The 20,243-nt window shown below is 39.0% G+C and overlaps 1 protein-coding gene across 1 annotated transcript in view; it reads right to left on the reverse strand.

Annotated features, from left to right (window-relative positions):
- Nucleotides 1–13: 13 nt before the first annotated feature.
- The window catches only part of LOC103505229 (protein singed-like), a 54,030-nt gene continuing 33,800 nt past the window's right edge, over nucleotides 14–20,243 (reverse strand). The window contains exons 4-8 of the mRNA XM_026820584.1: nucleotides 19,950–20,187; nucleotides 13,040–13,216; nucleotides 12,738–12,914; nucleotides 1,597–1,705; nucleotides 14–122 (exon numbers count right to left, since the gene is read on the reverse strand). Coding sequence (XP_026676385.1) covers nucleotides 14–122; nucleotides 1,597–1,705; nucleotides 12,738–12,914; nucleotides 13,040–13,216; nucleotides 19,950–20,187 — 810 coding nt within the window. The remainder of the gene's footprint in view (nucleotides 123–1,596; nucleotides 1,706–12,737; nucleotides 12,915–13,039; nucleotides 13,217–19,949; nucleotides 20,188–20,243) is intronic.

Below are 20,243 nucleotides of genomic sequence, written 5' to 3' on the forward strand. Positions count from 1 at the left end.
TCAATGTTCATCCTCAGACCAATATGATCCAATGCAGATATCGTTCCAATGCTATGCTTTGTAGCTTCTTGTGAACTGCATCCGTGAAACCATCGGCTAGTTTGCTGATGTAGTATTGGGTGCTTTACAGGAAATAAGGTTTTATATGGAACAATAGCCCCATAGTATTCCTGAGAAGGAACGGCAGATACCATCAGTTTGCTGTGGATCAGAAGATCAGGCAGCTAGGAAAAATTCTCATCTGATTCAACAGGATCTTTTCTTCTATGAATGAAATTCGAAGCAGTGATTCGGGGGAATTCTTGGGTGTAGTTATTCCTAAGAATATAATAAGGAAAGTAATAGAGCTTTTGATAGCACTTAGGGCTTAGGCCTTAGGGTGTCATTGCCAGACCAAGACAGATGTTGACTATCGCAGAAGACTTTGAGCTTTAGAGAACTTTACAGCATTTAGCTGAATAAAACCATTTATAAAACCACAAACACCACCAAAGCAGCAACTGTATAGCCTGAAGTCCATTATTTTGGCAATAAAAGAGAAAGCAAGAGATGAGAGTATAGGCAAGTGAATATAAGAAAATATACGAGAAAATAGAGGAGAAAAGCTATTGATTTTCGAAAACACCACACTATCCCTTTGGCGAAAATAGGGAGAAAGGAGAGGGAGAGAGAGAGGGAGAGAGAGAGAGAGAGAGAGAGAGAGAGAGAGAGAGAGAGAGAGAGAGAGAGAGAGAGTGAGAAGGAATGGCAGATACCATCACAGTTTGCTGTGGATCAGAAGATCAGGCAGCTAGGAAAAATTCTCATCTGGTTGAATATTGTAGATAAGTTGTCTCTTTGAACGGTGAGTATTTATTTGTAGATTTCTCATAATTATTTCTACTTATTTAATAATTATTACTCAGTTTAGGTCATTAGCGTTTGTACCATCAAGTATTTCAATGGGCTGGAAGATTTTGATCAAGAAGCATTTTTGAAATACAATCACTTGATTTAGAGTTTTGAAATGTAGCGTTTTCTAAAATGGGCAAAAAAAGTACACATCAAAGGAAGTATTGTCACATAGTTTTAGGATGTTTTCGTCACTGTAAGGTTTCAGCCTCCTTTCAGCGACAAACTACCCGGATACTCACATTAACCTCCACCCATCCTGAGAGTGGGGCCGATAAAAGCCAGCAATACTCGATTTCCCAGATGGTCATCCATCCAGGTGCTAACCCACGGTCAACTTTGTTCAACTTCAGTGATCTATAGGTATAGGAAATCTTACGTATTCTTGAGAGTTCATTGCAACGGTCAATACTGTATGTATGTATTTATTGTACCAATAGCATATGTACTTACATCCTCTGTATGTATTTATGGTATGACTTATGTACTTATTTATTCTACGAAAAGGTATTCCTTGAATCTTCCTTCTGATATGAAACTATGCATTGATGGATGGAAATTCCTTCTACAATACTCGTATGTGTAGTAGAAGTTCACACAGTGAGTCAGTCAGTCGTAAAATAAGCGATTTTCAAACCGTTTTTTCTACCCCTTCCGGTAAAGCTAGAACTTCGGAATAGTGTCTCTGTTTTTAAAAGGTCGTACTTGCGTACGGCAAAAATTTGCACGTACTTCATGTCTGCACTGACCAACTTAATGCCGTACACGGATCCGTGGAAAGACAACTTTATGAGACCAAGTTTGGAAGATAGGTCTGCAAACAAAAAGAGGGTCTGTAGAAAACGTGGCGTGTGTAGTAGACTTAACACTGACAATAGGCACCCCACTCTCTAGTCACTCTATAGCGTCCTATGAAAAATGTCTGAACCTACACAACCGTGCAAACGTAGCTTCTGTTCAAAACTCACTCGAGCCTCATCTGATAGTAAAAGTTTAAGTGTCTCTGTTTTTAAAAGATCGTACTTGCGTACGGCAAAAATTTGCACGTATACTTCATGTCTGCACTGACCAACTTAATGCCGTACACGGATCCGTGGAAAGACAACTTTAAGAGATCAAGTTTAAAAGATAAGTCTGTTGACAAAAAGAGGGTCTGTAGTCAACGTGGCGTGTGTAGTAGACTTAACACTGACAATAGGCACCCCACTCTCTAGTCACTCCATAGCGTCTTATGAAAAATGTCTGAACCTACACAACCGTGCAAACGTAGCTTCTGTTCAAAACTCACTCGAGCCTGAAATCTTTTTCGGATATTTTGAGAAAGGAACATCAAGAAAAGGGGGAAGAGAAATCGAAAGAAGGGGAAGAATATTAATGAACGGTATGAAAGCAAGGATAACGAAAGCAAGAAAGCCCGTCAGGAATTAAAGACCTCCAGCACCCTTACAAGTAAAATTAATGAGTCATAGAAACAACACTTGAAAAGCAGTTCAGCTTACGAATACCGTATGTCTAATGTACGGTATGAAAGCAAGGATAACGAAAGCAAGAAAGCCCGTCAGGAATTCAAGTCCTCCAGCACCCTTACAAGTAAAATTAATGAGTCATAGAAACAACACTTGAAAAGCAGTTCAGCTTACGAATACCGTATGTCTGTTGTTGTGTTAACCACCCTATATCAGGATTAATAATTATTTGTATAATCGTATATTTTCAAGGGTTTTGTATTTCATCGATACCAAACCTACCAAAAACCTTGGTTCAGGACGGAACTTTGAACCACATGTTTTCGACTCCCCATGAGCTCACGTGACGTGAGGGTAGTGTGTTTTCACCATAAGTGCCTAAGGTACAACTGACGTACCTATCAAGTGTCGGTAAGACCGTCTTTTTTTTAAGAGGTTTGACAGAGGGAACTGTAACTGCTATGGTCTTATCGTCCCGAAAATCGAAGAGAGAAGGAAGACAGGAAAGTTTAAACTGAAATCCAGAACAGGGGGTCGCCGGTCGTTAAGCAAGTGTACGAGGACCTTTTACCACACTGTATACCTATATGCATTCAGAATAGAGGGACCACCCAGTATAATACATTTTAGGCAGTGAAAAATAAACAAGTGAAATTACATAAGGATGAAATTTGAAAGCTTTTTTTCCTTATTTCATTATTTTATTATGATTGTTCTTTTTTTTTATTGTGCTTAACTGATGAAGTAAATATCTAAAATAATGACATGTAGGAGTAGGAGTTGGTAGTAGGTAGTATTAGAGAGTAAATATGTTGAAATGGGGTGCCTATCTGTCTGTCTTACACACGAAATTCAAAAATTGAGGAGGGTTAACAGCAGGGGTTGGTAAACTAAACCCTCTTAAATAGTTTACATAGGGCCCCCGAGCCAGCGACGAAAGCACCTTGAATACACAAGTATCCTATACCTTAATTAGACTTACTTTATCATGGACACTCGTTGCTATCTTGAAAGCCCAGAAGAGGTTAGGTAGTAGAACAGCCGCGGTTTCGCCAAATGGTGATTCCAGAATAAAGTAGAGATAATTTTCCATACAACGGGGTGGTGGTCTCTAACCATGTTTAATTGGCTCGCCCTGACCCGCTGTCAACCATCGTGAGGGCTTATCCTTATGCTTTAAAATGGAGAGGACTCTTTAAGAACTGGCAGCTACTCGTAGTTAGGCTGGTTAGGGTGGAAATAAAAGCCAGGTGGCTGTACCTTACTCGTGAACATCTGAAGTGTCCTGAAATAACCTGAAGTAATCTGAACTTCTCTTTTCTCTCTACTTCCTTTTCCTCTCATTTTCGGCCAAAAACTTTTCCTCTGCTCTCTTCATTTACACCATGTTTAATTGGCTCGCCCTGACCCGCTGTCAACCATCGTGAGGACTTATCCTTATAATTTAAAACAGAGAGAACTCTTTAAGAACTGGCAGCTACTCGTAGTTAGGCTGGTTAGGGTGGAAATAAAAGCCAGGTGGCTATACCTTACTCGTGAACATCTGAAGTGTCCTGAAGTAATCTGAACTTCTCTTTTCTCTCTACTTCCTTTTCCTCTCATTTTCGGCCAAAAACTTTTCCTCTGCTCTCTTCATTTACTTCCTCTCCGATTTTCGTTCAAAACTATTTAGAAGAATTGTGCTGATCGATCCCCAACGAGTTCTTCAACTACGTCGTCTACAGTCTGCCTACTTTTGTTTACTCAATTCATTAACTTTATTATCAAATTATGATCCTCTTTCTTTTCCTTCTTCTAGCCTTAATCCCTCTATTTCCTTGCATATTTTTCCCCCAGTGTGTTTCTTTTATGATTAGTTCGGGGCGATAAATTTTCATTAGAGGTAAAAGATGCCCTTAAAACTGCATCGTCTGATGTATGGCTTCTCGGCTTGTTTTAGAGGTCTGTAAATGTTTTATGTTGTTTCAAAGTATTCCTTGCATATTTTTCCCCCAGTGTGTTTCTTTTATGATTAGTTCGGGGCGATAAATTTTCATTAGAGGTAAATTAAATTTTACACGTCATTGCAACGAACGAGGATCTGAGTCAATTTACTGAAAAGATGCCCTTAAAACTGCATCGTCTGATGTATGGCTTCTCGGCTTGTTTTAGAGGTCTGTAAATGTTTTATGTTGTTTCAAAGTAATTCAAAGTCGTTAAAGCTTTTTATTTCGAATTCAGATAGGGGTGGAATTCTTGTGTGTTTTTTGGGGGTTATTGGAAGCACTTGAAATTTTAGTTGTATGACGAATTGGAGATCCTTGTTGAGTTTGTTGTTTGTGTTGAGTAGGGTGTTTTTATGGTCTATTTTGTTGTTCTTGTGTTAGGTTCCTACCACTCTTGGATTTACGAGGCATTATAACTATAGGTCTGTATATTATGTAGATGAAGCTTTTTATTTCAAATTCAGATAGGGGTGGAATTCTTGTGTGTTTTTTGGGGGTTATTTGAAGCACTTGAAATTTTAGTTGTATGACGAATTGGAGATCCTTCTTGTTGAGTTTGTTGTTTGTGTTGAGTAGGGTGTTTTTATGGTCTGTTTTGTTGTTCTTGTGTTAGGTTCCTACCACTCTTGGATTTACGAGGCATTATAACTATAGGTCTGTATATTATGTAGATGCCTATCTAATTGTAAATGTAAATGCAAGTATGTATGTATGAAATCTAGTTGTATATGTACCTATGTCTGGAAGAATTGCATCCAGGTGAGCTATCCTTGTTCCTAGTATCTATTTAATAATTTACCTACTTATAAATTCAGATCTACTTGCATTGTACTGCTATCATCTTCGGATAATTTCCTTTTCAATATTCAGCATGTTTCCATAGCCGTGTTCTGTTGCGGCCTTGCCACTGTACTGTTAATTTCTTCTGTTTCTTGTTCTTCCTCTTCTACTGCTTTTTCTTCTTTTCCTTTTTCTTATTCTTCGTTTCGCTGCATTGCTAGATGTTAGATTTTTATCGTCGTAATTGGATAATGGATTTCTAATTGCCCCGTTTGGATATGAATCTCGGCTGTTACTTCCATTGCTTGTATTCTTGGACCTCTATTTAGATATTTCCCTGCTTTGTTTTCAATGTTTTCTTGGATGTTTTTTCGAACTGTCCGATGTCCGTTTCCTACTTCTTTGTTACATGGTAATTCTACAAGTTCCTCTTGTACTACTTCTTGTTCTTCTTCGTATTCTTTTGCTTTTCTTCTTCTTCTGCTGCTTCTGTTTCTTCAAAAGAATTTCTTATTCCTATTCTTCTTTTGCTTCTTCTTGTACTGTCAGTATAATTCTAACCATTTTTGTTCCATTAGTATACTCGAACCTGCAGATTGCTGCAAGAACGCAACTCTTGCACCTGTTCTAGAGTTCTTGTGGGTGCACGTCAGTATTTGCGTTGGCACCCAAGCAGTGGACACCTGTGTTGGTCTTTAGATACCAAGGTATCTAATTCTGTTTATTATTACGATTAGAAAGAAATTTCCTGAATATTTCAACCTGCTACATCTAGAAGGTACATAGGTCAAATTAAACTGTGGAACGCTCATGAAAAAGACCCTTAAGGATGTATAACTGAACTGTGGAACTTTGCTCATGAAAAAGGCCGTCACGGGACCACCGGACGTCTAACTGGGCTTAATAATCTAAGGAGAAAATTTCCTTTGAGTTGAAAATTCTGTCAAATTTACAATGATAGAGGCAACTGTAACAACGGAGGTCTTATCGTCCTGAAATCGAAGAGAAGGAATACAGGTCAAGGAAATGAAATACAGGATAGGAGACTCCAGCCGTTCCGAGAACGAACCTTATCTGTTTAGAATAAAGTTCGCCCCGGACGGGCAACCACGAACTAGACCTAGCGCTTACAAAACAGGCGCTACCTTCTAAGTTCTATGCTAACTAGGCTGGAAGTATTACGTAGGTTTCTAATATTCTAATAGGTACTCTTATAAGAAAAGACAACAGTGACAATAGCTAGGTAGGTTCCGAGTTAATATAAACAGTGTAAGCTGAAGTCGCTGAACACCAAGGTGTTGACTGTGGCACATTTTTATTTGTTTTTATGTAAACACACACCTTGCGGGTGTCCAATTACAGTCAGGTGCATAAATAACCTAGCAGTCAACGAGTTGACTAGCAAACAAGCACCACACAAACAGAAGACGACTCCTATGTAGATTCAAGAAGACTACAGAGAACTACAGATGGAGTCAGAGTCACTTATGAAAACAATCAACTTTTGTGGGTATCACAGCATTACTAAGTGCCTAATACTTTACTATTAATTTTCATCTACTGGTATCATTAATTTACACTGGTAGAGGTAGGTAATGTTGCCAAATAAAGAAAATAATCAACGAATGTACGAGTATGTAGGAAAACATCAAAAACAGTAACGCCTCGGTTAGTAAACTCTTTGGTAAGTTCATCTTGAGTGTTCTTGAGGTTTTTTTCATTACCATTTGTTTCTGGACTTCCAGTAATTTAATTTACATGCCTCATTAGACCTGATTCTGTTTTTACACCGAATAAGGATGACTTTCATGTTGAATACACTGATTCATTGTATTTAATTATTGCAGACTGCAGTGCTCAATTTTCAAAGAAGATCGGTGCCTAATTCTATTTGAATCCGAAATAGCATAATAGGTAGCTCATAACTTCATATTTTCCTTTTAACCTATTTACTTGTATTACTTTGAGGTAGGTAAAGTTTTCACATATCGGTACTGAAAATGGACAGAAGCCTACTCTTATCTCTGATTTGCAACTTGTCTATATGTCCTTGTATTGCTCCTACTTTTGTAGGTAGGTTCTTATTGTAATTACTTTTGTATATACTATAAAAGAGAGTACTTTTATTTATTATCTACTATTCTACTCTTATGTAGGCAACTCTTTTGTTTTTTTGCTGACAAGTTAACTGCAAGGCACATTTAATGAGAAAATAATAGCCTGGTCTGTGTGCAGATTTAACAGTTGGAGATTCATCTTGAGTGTTCTTGAGGTTTTTTTTCATTACCATTTGTTTCTGGACTTCCAGTAATTTAATTTACATGCCTCATTAGACCTGATTCTGTTTTTACACCGAATTAGGTTTTGGAGTACTCTAGCGAGTTCTTTGATTGTGTTATCGTGTAATGAAGCAAAACATTTTCTTCTTGGAGTTCTTTAACAGCATTGAGTGTGGCTGACGCTTCTTTTATGTCTTCAGCTAGTGCTTTCAGATGCTGGTACCTACTCCTAGTGGCTTAGCCACCAGTATACCTTCGAGTTGGGCATAACTAATGCAAGAAATTACTGGGAACTTGCGTAGATTTTTGCTAGACAGAATCTTGGAAAGTAGTCTTCATGCATACTTCTCAGACGACCAAGAGTAGAAATTTGCTGAAGTAATTGAAATTATCTACAGGTCCTACTTACCCAGTAGCTAGCTACCTAATGGAGGCAAACATAAGGTCAAATGGTCAAGTCTGTTAGATACATAGGTACAGGTACCTAACTTAAATTTCAAATCCCATTTTCATAGGTATGTAGGTAACATTACATAGGTGGGAGTGTAGGAGAAGCAGTAAGAAAAAGGGGAGACAGGTTTAAGAGGAGAGAGAGGGGATGATGTGAAGTAGGAGGAGGAGGGTGAGGGGTAAAAGAAGGATTAGGAGGGGTAAGAGGAGAAGGAGAAGGGGGTGAAGAAAATAAAAAGGGTCTGAAAGGTACTTAAATTTCAAATCCCATTTTCATAGGTACATAGGTAACATTTTATAGGTAGGAGAAGCAGTAAGAAAAAGGGGAGACAGGTTTAAGAGGAGAAAGAGGGGATGATGTGAAGTAGGAGGAGGAGGAGGAGGAGGGTGAGGGGTAAAAGAAGGATTAGGAGGGGTAAGAGGAGAAGGAGAAGGGGGTGAAGAAAATAAAAAGGGTCTGAAACTCTTTTAGTACTTTTTTCCTTATTTCAATTACTTGGTTGCTTCCTTCTTGTAGGGTACCCAGGTACTTTCTGCACTGAGTGTGACTGACGCTTCTTTAATGTCTTCAGCTAGTGCCTCATACGGTTCTTGCCTCCCAATCCCAATGTCCTTTCCTGCTCTTGATTACCACCTTATAGGTAGGTATGTTTTTCTATAACTTTACTGCAAAGATTCGAACTACATGTGACCTACCTACAATATTGTAGTCATACGAGTTAACACTTGGGTATACATATCCCAATATACCTACCTACTCCAAGTGGCTTAGCCACCAGCATTTCTACAAACCTACCTATATCTTGGAGTTGGGCATAACTAATGCAAGAAATTAACTTCGAACTTGTGTAGATTTTTGCTAGACAGACTGTTGGAAAGTAGTCTTCATGTACACTTCTCAGACGACCAAGAGTAGAAATTTGCTGAAGTAATTGAAATTATCTCCAGGTCCTACTTACCCAGTAGCTAGCTACCTAATGGAGGCAAACATAAGGATAAGGTCAAATGGTCAAGTCTGTTAGATACATAGGTACAGGTACCTACTTAAATTTCAAATCCCATTTTCATAGGCAGGTAACATTTCATAGGTAGGAGAAGCAGTAAGAAGAATACAATAGTCCGTCCCTTATACCTTTTATTACTATTGTAATAATAAAGGAAGGACGGACTAAAAAGGGGAGACAGGTTTAAGAGGAGAGAGAGGGGATGATGTGAAGGAGGAGGAGGGTGAGGGTGAGGGGTAAAAGAAGGATTAGGAGGGGTAAGAGGAGAAGGAAAAGGGGGTGAAGAAAATAAAAAGGGTCTGAAAGGGTAGGGGGACGAGTAGGGGGACGAAAACATGGCCAGGCATACGGAAAACGCAATTACGACCGGTGGATTTTCCTATAACGACGCGTTATTCGATTTTGGGACAAAAGAAGGGGAAGTGGGTTCTGCCGCAGCCGATTTTTTCCCCCTTCTCCTTAGATTCCCCCCCTCCCCCTCCATTTGATAGATTTGACATGAGACATGGGCAAAGGGGCGGGAGGTGGGGTATAGTAGGGGGATGAAAGGAGGGGAAGAGGGATGATATAATGATAGGAGGGAGGGATGGCAGAGGTGGATGGTTTGTATAATAAAAGGAGGGGAGGGGATGGCAGAATGGGTGAGGGTGGGGGTTAATTTGTTTGGACGCCTAGAAATGCGTTTTTGAAGAGGGGGAAATGACTGAGATTGTCGAAAATGCTCTATTTATTTAACGCTTCTCTTTTTTTATGTGAGAGGTATTTTGTGTGAGTTTTCGTTAGTTCTTTCCTACTACTTATGAGTTATAACTTGCATGAGTTACAAGTAGGTAGAACTCTCACTCGTGTCGCTAATTGCGGAACCATCTTTCCATCTGCTTTTATGAGTTTGTCTTTATTAATGACATTGTGTCTGCTTTGATATGTTTTCCTATATTGTTATAGTATTGTATCAGCTTTTATATGTTTGCCCACACTGTTATGGTATTGTTCTAGTCTTCTAATTAATTGGATAGGTTCATTTTGTCTTCAATGTCACTGATGATTGTTGCAGATGACATACCTAGTGTTTTGCAACTTTGGTGCTAGGCTTCCTTGTACTTTTGCTTTTCACTTTTCATATCCCAGTGGTTTAGGGGTCAACACAATCGCTTGGTAAACAGGAAGGTATGTGTTCATCCCGACCATCAAGGAGGTATGAAATTTTATCCTCACTTTTGTTTGATGGAGACCCTTTCTAGCTTTCTGCAAACCCTGTCTTCCTGTCCAATTTGTTCGTTTCTTGTCTCCAAATAAACTGGATCCCATTAAATCCTATGCTTTGTTTGTTGTGCCCAAATGGTATCTCATTTATTTGATTGTTATTTGCCTGAACACTTCTGCGTTATCACTGTGGATCTTAATTGGTCTCTGATGTGATTTCATTTGGATCTCTGTGGTTTTAATTGAATTCGGAATCAATGGAATTCTTTGTATGCGTTCTACAAGTCTCATTTAGTTTGTGTTGTGATTTTGGTTGCAACAAATTGTGCATGTCAGGTCAGTCCTAACAGTGTCATTGTCAGACCAAGACAGATGTTGACTATCGCAGAAGACTTTGAGCTTTAGAGAACTTTATAGCGTTTAGATTAATAAAACTATTCATAATAAACCATCAAACACCACCAACACCACCACCAAAGCAGGAACTGTCAAATCGAAAGTCCATTATTTTGGCATCAATAAAAGAGAAATCAAGAGATGAGAGTATAGGCAAGTGAATATAAGAAAATATACGAGAAAATAGAGGAGAAAAGCTATTGATTTTCGAAAACACCACACTATCCCTTTGGCGAAAATAGGGAGAAAGGAGAGGGAGAGAGAGAGGGAGAGAGAGAGAGAGAGAGAGAGAGAGAGAGAGAGAGAGAGAGAGAGAGAGAGAGACATGCAGAATATTCACGTATGTTCCCGAGGGTCCCAGAACTGAAAATAATATTAGGGTAGGTTTTTTGTTCATTTCTGCATGCTCTCTGACCCAGGGGTGTCCAAATTAAAACACCAGGATATGTGGGACCGCGTTTCCAGGGGATTTGAAATGTCGATTGTCGATCCGTTGACCAGAAATGGGCAAAAAAAGTACACATCAAAGGAAGTATTGTCACATGGTTTTAGGATGTTTTCGTCACTGTATATACTAAGGTCTTTAGTGACAAAGGTTTCAGCCTTCATTCAGCGACAAACTACCCGGATACTCACATTAACCTCCACCCATCCTGAGAGTGAGGCCGAGAAAAGCCAGCAACACTCGCGATTTCCCAGATGGTCATCCATCCAGGTGCTAACCCACGGTCAACTTTGTTCAACTTCAGTGATCTATAGGTATAGGAAATCTTACGTATTCTTGAGAGTTCATTGCAACGGTCAATACATCAATTAGACAGGGGTGTCCAAATTAAACCACTAGGATATATGGGACCGCGTTTCCAGGGGATTTGAAATTTCGATCCGTTGATCAGAAATGGGCAAAAAAAGTACACATCAAAGGAAGTATTGTCACATGGTTTTAGGATGTTTTCGTCACTGTATATACTAAGGTCTTTAGTGACAAAGGTTTCAGCCTTCATTCAGCGACAAACTACCCGAATACTCACATTAACCTCCCATCCTGAGAGTGGGGCCGAGAAAAGCCACTCGATTTCCCAGATGGTCATCCATCGAGGTACCAACCCACGGTCAACTTTGTTCAACTTCAGTGATCTATAGGTATAGGAAATCTTACGTATTCTTGAGAGTTCATTGCAACGGTCAATACATCAATTAGACTTACTTTATCATGGACTATTACTGTCTACCGCGGCTGTTCTACTACCTAACCTCTTCTGGGCTTTCAAGATAGTGTCCATGATAAAGTAAGTCTAATTAAGGTATAGGAAACTTGTGTATTCAAGGTGCTTTCGTCGCTGGCTCGGGGGCCCTATGTAAACTATTTAAGAGGGCTCAGTTTACCAACCCCTGATGTTTAACCCTCCTCAATTTTTGAATTTCGTGTGTCAGACAGATAGGCACCCCATTTCAACATATTTACTCTCTAATACTACCTACTCCTACTCCTACATGTCATTATTTTAAATATATACTTCAGTTAAGCACAATAAAAAAGAACAATCATAATAAAAATGAAATAAAAAAAAAGCTTTCAAATTTCATCCTTAGGTATATTGTAATTTCACTTGTTTTTCACCGTCTAAAATGTATTAGGTATACTGGGTGGTCCCTCTATTCTGAGTGCATATTAGGTATACAGTGTGGTACAGGGCTTACTTATACTTAACGACCGGCGCGGCGACCCCTCGGTTCTGGGTTTCAGTCTAAACTTCGTTTACCCAAAATCTCCCCTCTCTTGGCGTCTCCATTTTTTAACCTACCCCTCTTTTACCGAAAATCTCCCCTTTCATTTGAGATCCCTATTATTTAGTCTCCCCCCTCTTTCCTCCGATTTCCCCCACCTACATTTTCTCTTTCGCAACCTTTTCCATTTCCTCCCTCCCCTCACTTTGTCTCCCTCTCTCCCGACCCTTGTATACGGAAATAAAATATCGCAGGGGGAGAATAAATATCACCTGTCCCTTGTTTGGAGGTTTTTCTCCCCCCCCCCCAAATTTTCTTTCAAATTCTGTCTTTTTTGTGTGATGTGGTTTTGAAACAATCACATCTCTGTGTTTTAAGCATAAGGATAAGTCCTCACGATGATTGACAGCGGGTCAGGGCGAGCCAATTAAACATGGTTAGAGACCATCACCCCGTTGTATGGAAGAATTATCTCTACTTTATTCTGGAATCACCATTTGGCGAACGCTAAAGCCGCTAAAACAACAAATGGAAGGGAAAGTTGAGATTTCTTACCTTGCTTGACGGAGACATATTTGGAGTTGAGCGCCGCGATGAAGGAAGCCTGGGGCAGAGAGTCTTCCAATGTGAATAGTTCATCTTTGGTGACGGTATTGGAGCGGGTTTTGAGAATGGCTTTGGATCCGATCGGAGACAGATAGGCTCCGCTGTTGTCTCGCAGAGCGATTTGACCTGGAAAAAGGGATTCGGTAAAGATCGGTGTTCTTAGTTTACCTCTGTCTCTTGAGTTTTACTTCAAATGAAAAGAGAAAAGTTGATGGAAACAACAACTGGAAGGGAAAGTTGAGATTTCTTACCTTGCTTGACGGAGACATATTTGGAGTTGAGCGCCGCAATGAAGGAAGCCTGGGGCAGAGAGTCTTCCAATGTGAACAGTTCATCTTTGGTGACGGTATTGGAGCGGGTTTTGAGAATGGCTTTGGATCCGATCGGAGACAGATAGGCTCCGCTGTTGTCTCGCAGAGCGATTTGACCTGGAAAAAGGGATTCGGTAAAGATCGGTGTTCTTAGTTTACCTCTGTCTCTTGAGTTTTACTTCAAATGAAAAGAGAGAAGTTGGTGTTATTGCCAAAACTATTTCTTCAGTTCATGCTCCACTTTTCGTTGTGTATTTTCTGCTGAAAATTGCCTTCCTACACTTTAAGTTGTGGATCGCGTAGGTACTGAAAATGGCTTTCCTACGACTCAATTTGGGATTTGGGACCTGCCACTGTGGGATCTGAGGGGCCCCTTTGGTTGTGAACCCAACCCTTAGAAAGTACCTATACTAGTGAGACTGTTGACATTTGGTTTCTAAAAATCTGGTGTAAACATCACACGACTTTCTATTACATTAAGTCGGACAGTTCTAAAAGTTTCACCATTCGATTCCGCGTGAAAAATCACATGAGATTGACTATTCACTTGCTTATTTGGTAACGGTTCACAAATAAAAGGGAAATTTGTCGACACAGGGAAGTATCGAACCCGCAACTTCTCAACCGTAAGTCAAACAGTACTAAAAGTAGCACCATTCGATTCGGCGTGAAAAATCACATTGATTAGAATATTCACATCCAAATGACCAAATGTTTTCGATGTCTCTTACCGTGTATACGAAATAAGGGTTAAGCAACAATGACTTTGGTTAACATCAGGATGGGTGACTATCCGATTTTTACCAAATTGGTACAGTCGCGTCCTTGGACCGTACCGGGATAGCATACCAAATTTCATCTCTTTACGACAAACCGTTCTTGAGATATTTTGTTCACAAAAGCACTAGCTGAAGACATAAAAGAAGCGTCAGCCACACTCAATGCTGTTAAAGAACTCCAAGAAGAAAATGTTTTGCTTCATTACACGATAACACAATCAAAGAACTCGCTAGAGTACTCCAAAACCTAATTCGGTGTAAAAACAGAATCAGGTCTAATGAGGCATGTAAATTAAATTACTGGAAGTCCAGAAACAAATGGTAATGAAAAAAAACCTCAAGAACACTCAAGATGAATCTCCAACTGTTAAATCTGCACACAGACCAGGCTATTATTTTCTCATTAAATGTGCCTTGCAGTTAACTTGTCAGCAAAAAAACAAAAGAGTTGCCTACATAAGAGTAGAGTAGTAGATAATAAATAAAAGTACTCTCTTTTATAGTTTATACAAAAGTAATTACAATAAGAACCTACCTACAAAAGTAGGAGCAATACAAGGACATATAGACAAGTAGCAAATCAGAGATAAGAGTAAGCTTCTGTCCATTTTCAGTACCGATATGTGAAAACTTTACCTACCTCAAAGTAATACATGTAAATAGGTTAAAAGGAAACTATGAAGTTATGAGCAACCTATTATGCTATTTCGGATTCAAATAGAATTAGGCACGGATCTTCTTTGAAAATTGAGCACTGCAGTCTGCAATAATTAAATGCAATGAATCAGTGTATTCAACATGAAAGTCATGGATATTCCACTGTTAAAATCTTCTTTTGCATGTTTCTCAACTTTGTGTCACCATAATTTATTCGAATTTCGTTTGAAAATGGAAACGCAAAGTCAGAGCCCTCTATGTAGAATGACTCGGGACAATTCTCGGTACAGATGACTCACATGAGTCAACATACTGAAGTATATGTAAAGAAGGTTGTATACTTGTACCCAGGGCAGTATTTAGAGCACCCCCGGTACACCACTGTTTGGACTCTTGGGCCTTCCCTCGATAAAATCCTGGATACGGCCCTGGTGAAGATTGTGACTACTGAAGAATATCACTTGTGTCAGCTAGCAATAGTGCTGTATCATAGGTGTGAAAGTAGACTTTACAATGTGGAATGAATGGAGAAGCTCTCATTCAGAGTTAGAATCAAGAAGAATGTTTGTTTTACTACTGTCATAGGATAGGTTGGTCACTGACCTAACTATTATAGGGTAATGGACCTGTACCAGCAGTGTACCTAGTTCTGTGTTAGGTTAGGTTACTAAACAACGGTGGTATATTACTGAACATCACATTATAGGGTAATGGACCTGTACCAGCAGTGTACCTAGTTCAGTGTTAGGTTAGGTTACTAAACAACGGTGGTATATTACTGAACATCCCTAAATAGACTTGACTTGAGAAAAGTATATCTACACTACTTGTACATGTACCTGCTTGCTACCATAATTGTACATCCTCAAGAATCAAATGAGAAGGAATACCTCTTCATAATAACACCCTATACATTAAACTTGGAGCACAACTTGATGCCTCACAAACAAATCGTTGTAGCAGGTTGAAATATTCAGGAAATTTCTTTCTAATCGTAATAATAAACAGAATTAGATGTACATGTACCTGGTACCATAATTGTACATCCTCAAGAATCAAATGAGAAGGAATACCTCTTCATAATAACACCCATTAAACTTGGTGTACAACTTGATGCCTCACAAACAAATCGTTGTAGCAGGTTGAAATATTCAGGAAATTTCTTTCTAATCGTAATAATAAACAGAATTAGATACCTTGGTATCTAAAGACCAACACAGGTGTCCACTGCTTGGGTGCCAACGCAAATACTGACGTGCACCCACAAGAACTCTAGAACAGGTGCAAGAGTTGCGTTCTTGCAGCAATCTGCAGGTTCGAGTATACTAATGGAACAAAAATGGTTAGAATTATACTGACAGTACAAGAAGAAGCAAAAGAAGAATAGGAATAAGAAATTCTTTTGAAGAAACAGAAGCAGCAGAAGAAGAAGAAAAGCAAAAGAATACGAAGAAGAACAAGAAGTAGTACAAGAGGAACTTGTAGAATTACCATGTAACAAAGAAGTAGGAAACGGACATCGGACAGTTCGAAAAAACATCCAAGAAAACATTGAAAACTCAACTCAAACATTTACTCAACTCGATCGCCGATTGGTTGAACCCGCACAAGTTTAAGACAATCTTTATCAGTGTTGGCGAATGACTCAATCGAATCAACAGCAGCAATGACCGGTTGGGTTAATAACTTTGTGTTCATAGAAAACGATTGATTTCTGTGTTTATATTCCTGTAATTAGGCGAAGTGGAAGTTCAATTAACCCTTTACGTACTCTGATGAGAATTAAGAAGGTCAGTAACATACGAAGAACAAAAGTCGGTACTCCACGCTAGGGAGTAGGTAGGTAGGTTCGTCATTTTCAGACAAGGGTGTTATTGGCCATCCATCCCGGCATCGGTTAGACTAGACGAAACATTTTCATTCATGTAAAAGAAGATATTGGGACGAACAGTTTCCTACAAAACGCACCAAATGTCTGAGGAGTTTAAATTTAAACTTTTAAAGGTTCAAATTAAGGTCAGTAACATACGAAGAACAAGAGTCGGTACTCCACGCTAGGGAGTAGGTAGGTATAAATTTGAAGTTGAATCGTCATTTTCAGACAAGGGTGTTATTGGCCATCCATCCCGGCATCGGTTAGACTAGACGAAACATTTTCATGTAAAAGAAGATATTGGGACGAACAGTTTCCTACAAAACGCACCAAATGTCTGAGGAGTTTAAATTTAAACTTTTAAAGGTTCGGTCTGTTGGGCCAGTGACCGAGGCTGGACGCCCTCCTCCCACCTTCGTAAATATCTATCTAATTGGTCAAATCGTAATCGCATGTCGATATTGTCATACATCAAATTCGAAAATAATGGTATGATTCGTGTACTTACAAACGATAGGAAACAATTTAAAGCGATTTCTATTAAAGATTTCTGACAAAGGAACACAATTCTAGTATGGGTTAACTTTACATTGAATTACAATAAGAATTCCGATGTCCTAGTTCTCTTACTTACAAAGGATAGGAAACAATGTAAAGCGATTTCTGTTTTAAAGATTTCTGACAAAGGAACACAATTCTAGTATGGGTTAACTTTACATTGAATTACAATAAGAATTCCGATGTCCTAGTTCTCTTTACGTATATTATTTTTCTTTCATTTCATCTCGTTTTCGACTACTTGTATCATTTAGCTGTAATCTCATTAGCGGAAGAGTGGAACACCTTTGTTGGATGTCGAAGTTAAAGACATGATTTTTACGATGTTGAATACACCGATTCCTGACAGATTACTAAAGTAAGAAGGTGTTCTCAGCGTTGTGAGGACAACTGAACTAACTGAATTGCTGGTTAAACTCCAGCAAGGGAAGTAATGCCACGCTTTGCCTAGGCAGTGTATACCACCTTAGATAAAGCTCAATATTCTCACTGCGTTTAATTCTACATAATCATATGTTTCGAGCTTGATTGACCTGATTTTGTATCAAACATAGAAACTTAACATAGAAAACATAGTATCAAGCATAGAAACATAAACATCTGATGTTTGATCTAGTGAAATGAGCTAATGAATCTAATGATCGAGATTGATTGAACGCATTTCTATTCCTTGGAATCGAGAGGGATAATTGAGCGACTGTTGAAAAGGGCTGCAAACCGTCCCAACTGTAAACTGTTGAGATAAATGGACTACATGTCCTAATTCGACAGTCTTAATAAAGCACTTATATCTTACTTATTATTTAAATACAAATAAATAAAATAAAATTGTAAAATCATCGTCTTCATGGAAACAATTAGGAAACACTTTCACCTACTGAAGGACCTTAATTAGACTGCGAAGGTAAAGTAAAACCTTCGACCATACAGGGATTTAAACCCGGCGGGGTGCCTATTGTCAGTGTTAAGTCTACTACACGCGCCACGTTTTCTACAGACCCTCTTTTTGTCTACAGACTTATCTTCCAAACTTGGTCTCATAAAGCTGTCTTTCCACGGATCCGTGTACGGCATTAAGTTGGTCAGTGCAGACATGAAGTACCTACGTGCAAATTTTTGCCGTACGCAAGTACGATCTTTTAAAAACAGAGACACCTAAACTTTTACTATCAGATGAACTTCTACTACACATACGAGTATTGTAGAAGGAATTTCCATCCATCAATGCATAGTTTCATATCAGAAGGAAGATTCAAGGAATACCTATTCGTAGAATAAATACATAAGTCATACCATAAATACATACAGAGGATGTAAGTACATATGCTATTGGTACAATAAATACATACATAGCATAATTATAGGTAAGTACCTACTCACACTACTGGTACAATAAATACATCGTCATGTGAGTAATGACCAAATGACTCAGTAGAGGATGTAAACAATTACTCAACTCAAACATTTACTCAACTCGATCGCCGATTGGTTGAACCCGCACAAGTTCAAGACAATCTTTATCAGTGTTGGCGAATGACTCAATCGAATCCACAGCAGCAATGACCGGTTGGGTTAATGACTTTGTGTTCATAGAAAACGATTGATTTCTGTGTATATATTCCTGTAATTAGGCGAAGTGGAAGTTCAGTTAACCCTTTACGTACTCTGATGAGAATTAAGAAGGTCAGTAACATACGAAGAACAAGAGTCGGTACTCCACGCTAGGGAGTAGGTAGGTATAAATTTGAAGTTGAATCGTCATTTTCAGACAAGGGTGTTATTGGCCATCCATCCCGGCATCGGTTAGACTAGACGAAACATTTTCATGTAAAAGAAGATATAGGGACGAACAGTTTCCTACAAAACGCACCAAATGTCTGAGGAGTTTAAATTTAAACTTTTAAAGGTTCGGTCTGTTGGGCCAGTGACCGAGGCTGGACGCCCTCCTCCCACCTTCGTAAATATCTATCTAATTGGTCAAATCGTAATCGCATGTCGATATTGTCATACATCAAAACCGAAAATAATGGTATGATTCGTGTACTTACAAAGGATAGGAAACAATGTAAAGCGATTTCTGTTTTAAAGATTTCTGACAAAGGAACACAATTCTAGTATGGGTTAACTTTACATTGAATTACAATAAGAATTCCGATGTCCTAGTTCTCTTTCTCCGTGATTATAAAGAAATAATTATTTACAAGAAAACTTAGATAAAGCTCAATATTCTCACTGCGTTTAATTCTACATAATCATATGTTTCGAGCTTGATTGACCTGATTTTGTATCAAACATAGAAACTTAACATAGAAAACATAGTATCAAGCATAGAAACATAAACATCTGATGTTTGATCTAGTGAAATGAGCTAATGAATCTAATGATCGAGATTGATTGAACGCATTTCTATTCCTTGGAATCGAGAGGGATAATTGAGCGACTGTTGAAAAGGGCTGCAAACCGTCCCAACTGTAAACTGTTGAGATAAATGGACTACATGTCCTAATTCGACAGTCTTAATAAAGCACTTATATCTTACTTATTATTTAAATACAAATAAATAAAATAAAATTGTAAAATCATCGTCTTCATGGAAACAATTAGGAAACACTTTCACCTACTGAAGGACCTTAATTAGACTGCGAAGGTAAAGTAAAACCTTCGACCATACAGGGATTTAAACCCGGAGCAGCGAACATGTAAATCTGGGGTAATCTACCCTGAGTTGGCTGGAATATAGACACTAATGGCTGAATTACACGAGGCAGGAAGACAGTCCAGCTACTGGCTTCATGTAAACACCACTGGCTTCCAGTAATATTCCAGTCCAGTTGAAGAAAATGCACTTCTGTACAGCTACCAATCTGTTTGAAATTGAACAATTAAATGGACTGAAATGTTTCTGAACTCCAGGAATAGTTACCAGTAGCTGGACTCCTTATAGGTCTCAGCCAAATGAACAAATAAAGGAAGCAGAACTCACCAGCATGGTACTCCAATGAGAAGAGACAGTTCGCATTGCACGTGTCCACCAGTTTGCCTTCGCGCGACAGATACTTATTGTTGCAAGTGTGGACGGCATACTTGCCCGAATCCTCGGCACGGAACTCAAGTGTGAACAGAGTGTCTTCACCCCAGGGGATGTTGGCATCTACGTGAATTTCGTCCAGGTTTTCTGACAGATGCGCGAACCGCTTGCGACCCACGGACCGGAGGTTGACCTGCAAGAAGAGAAGGGGTTAAGGGAGGTTATATTTCGGCTGGGGTAGATATTTTT

The sequence above is a fragment of the Diaphorina citri genome, unplaced genomic scaffold (assembly GCF_000475195.1).
Source record: "Diaphorina citri unplaced genomic scaffold, Diaci psyllid genome assembly version 1.1 scaffold158, whole genome shotgun sequence".
In the NCBI taxonomy this organism is placed as follows: domain Eukaryota; kingdom Metazoa; phylum Arthropoda; class Insecta; order Hemiptera; family Psyllidae; genus Diaphorina; species Diaphorina citri.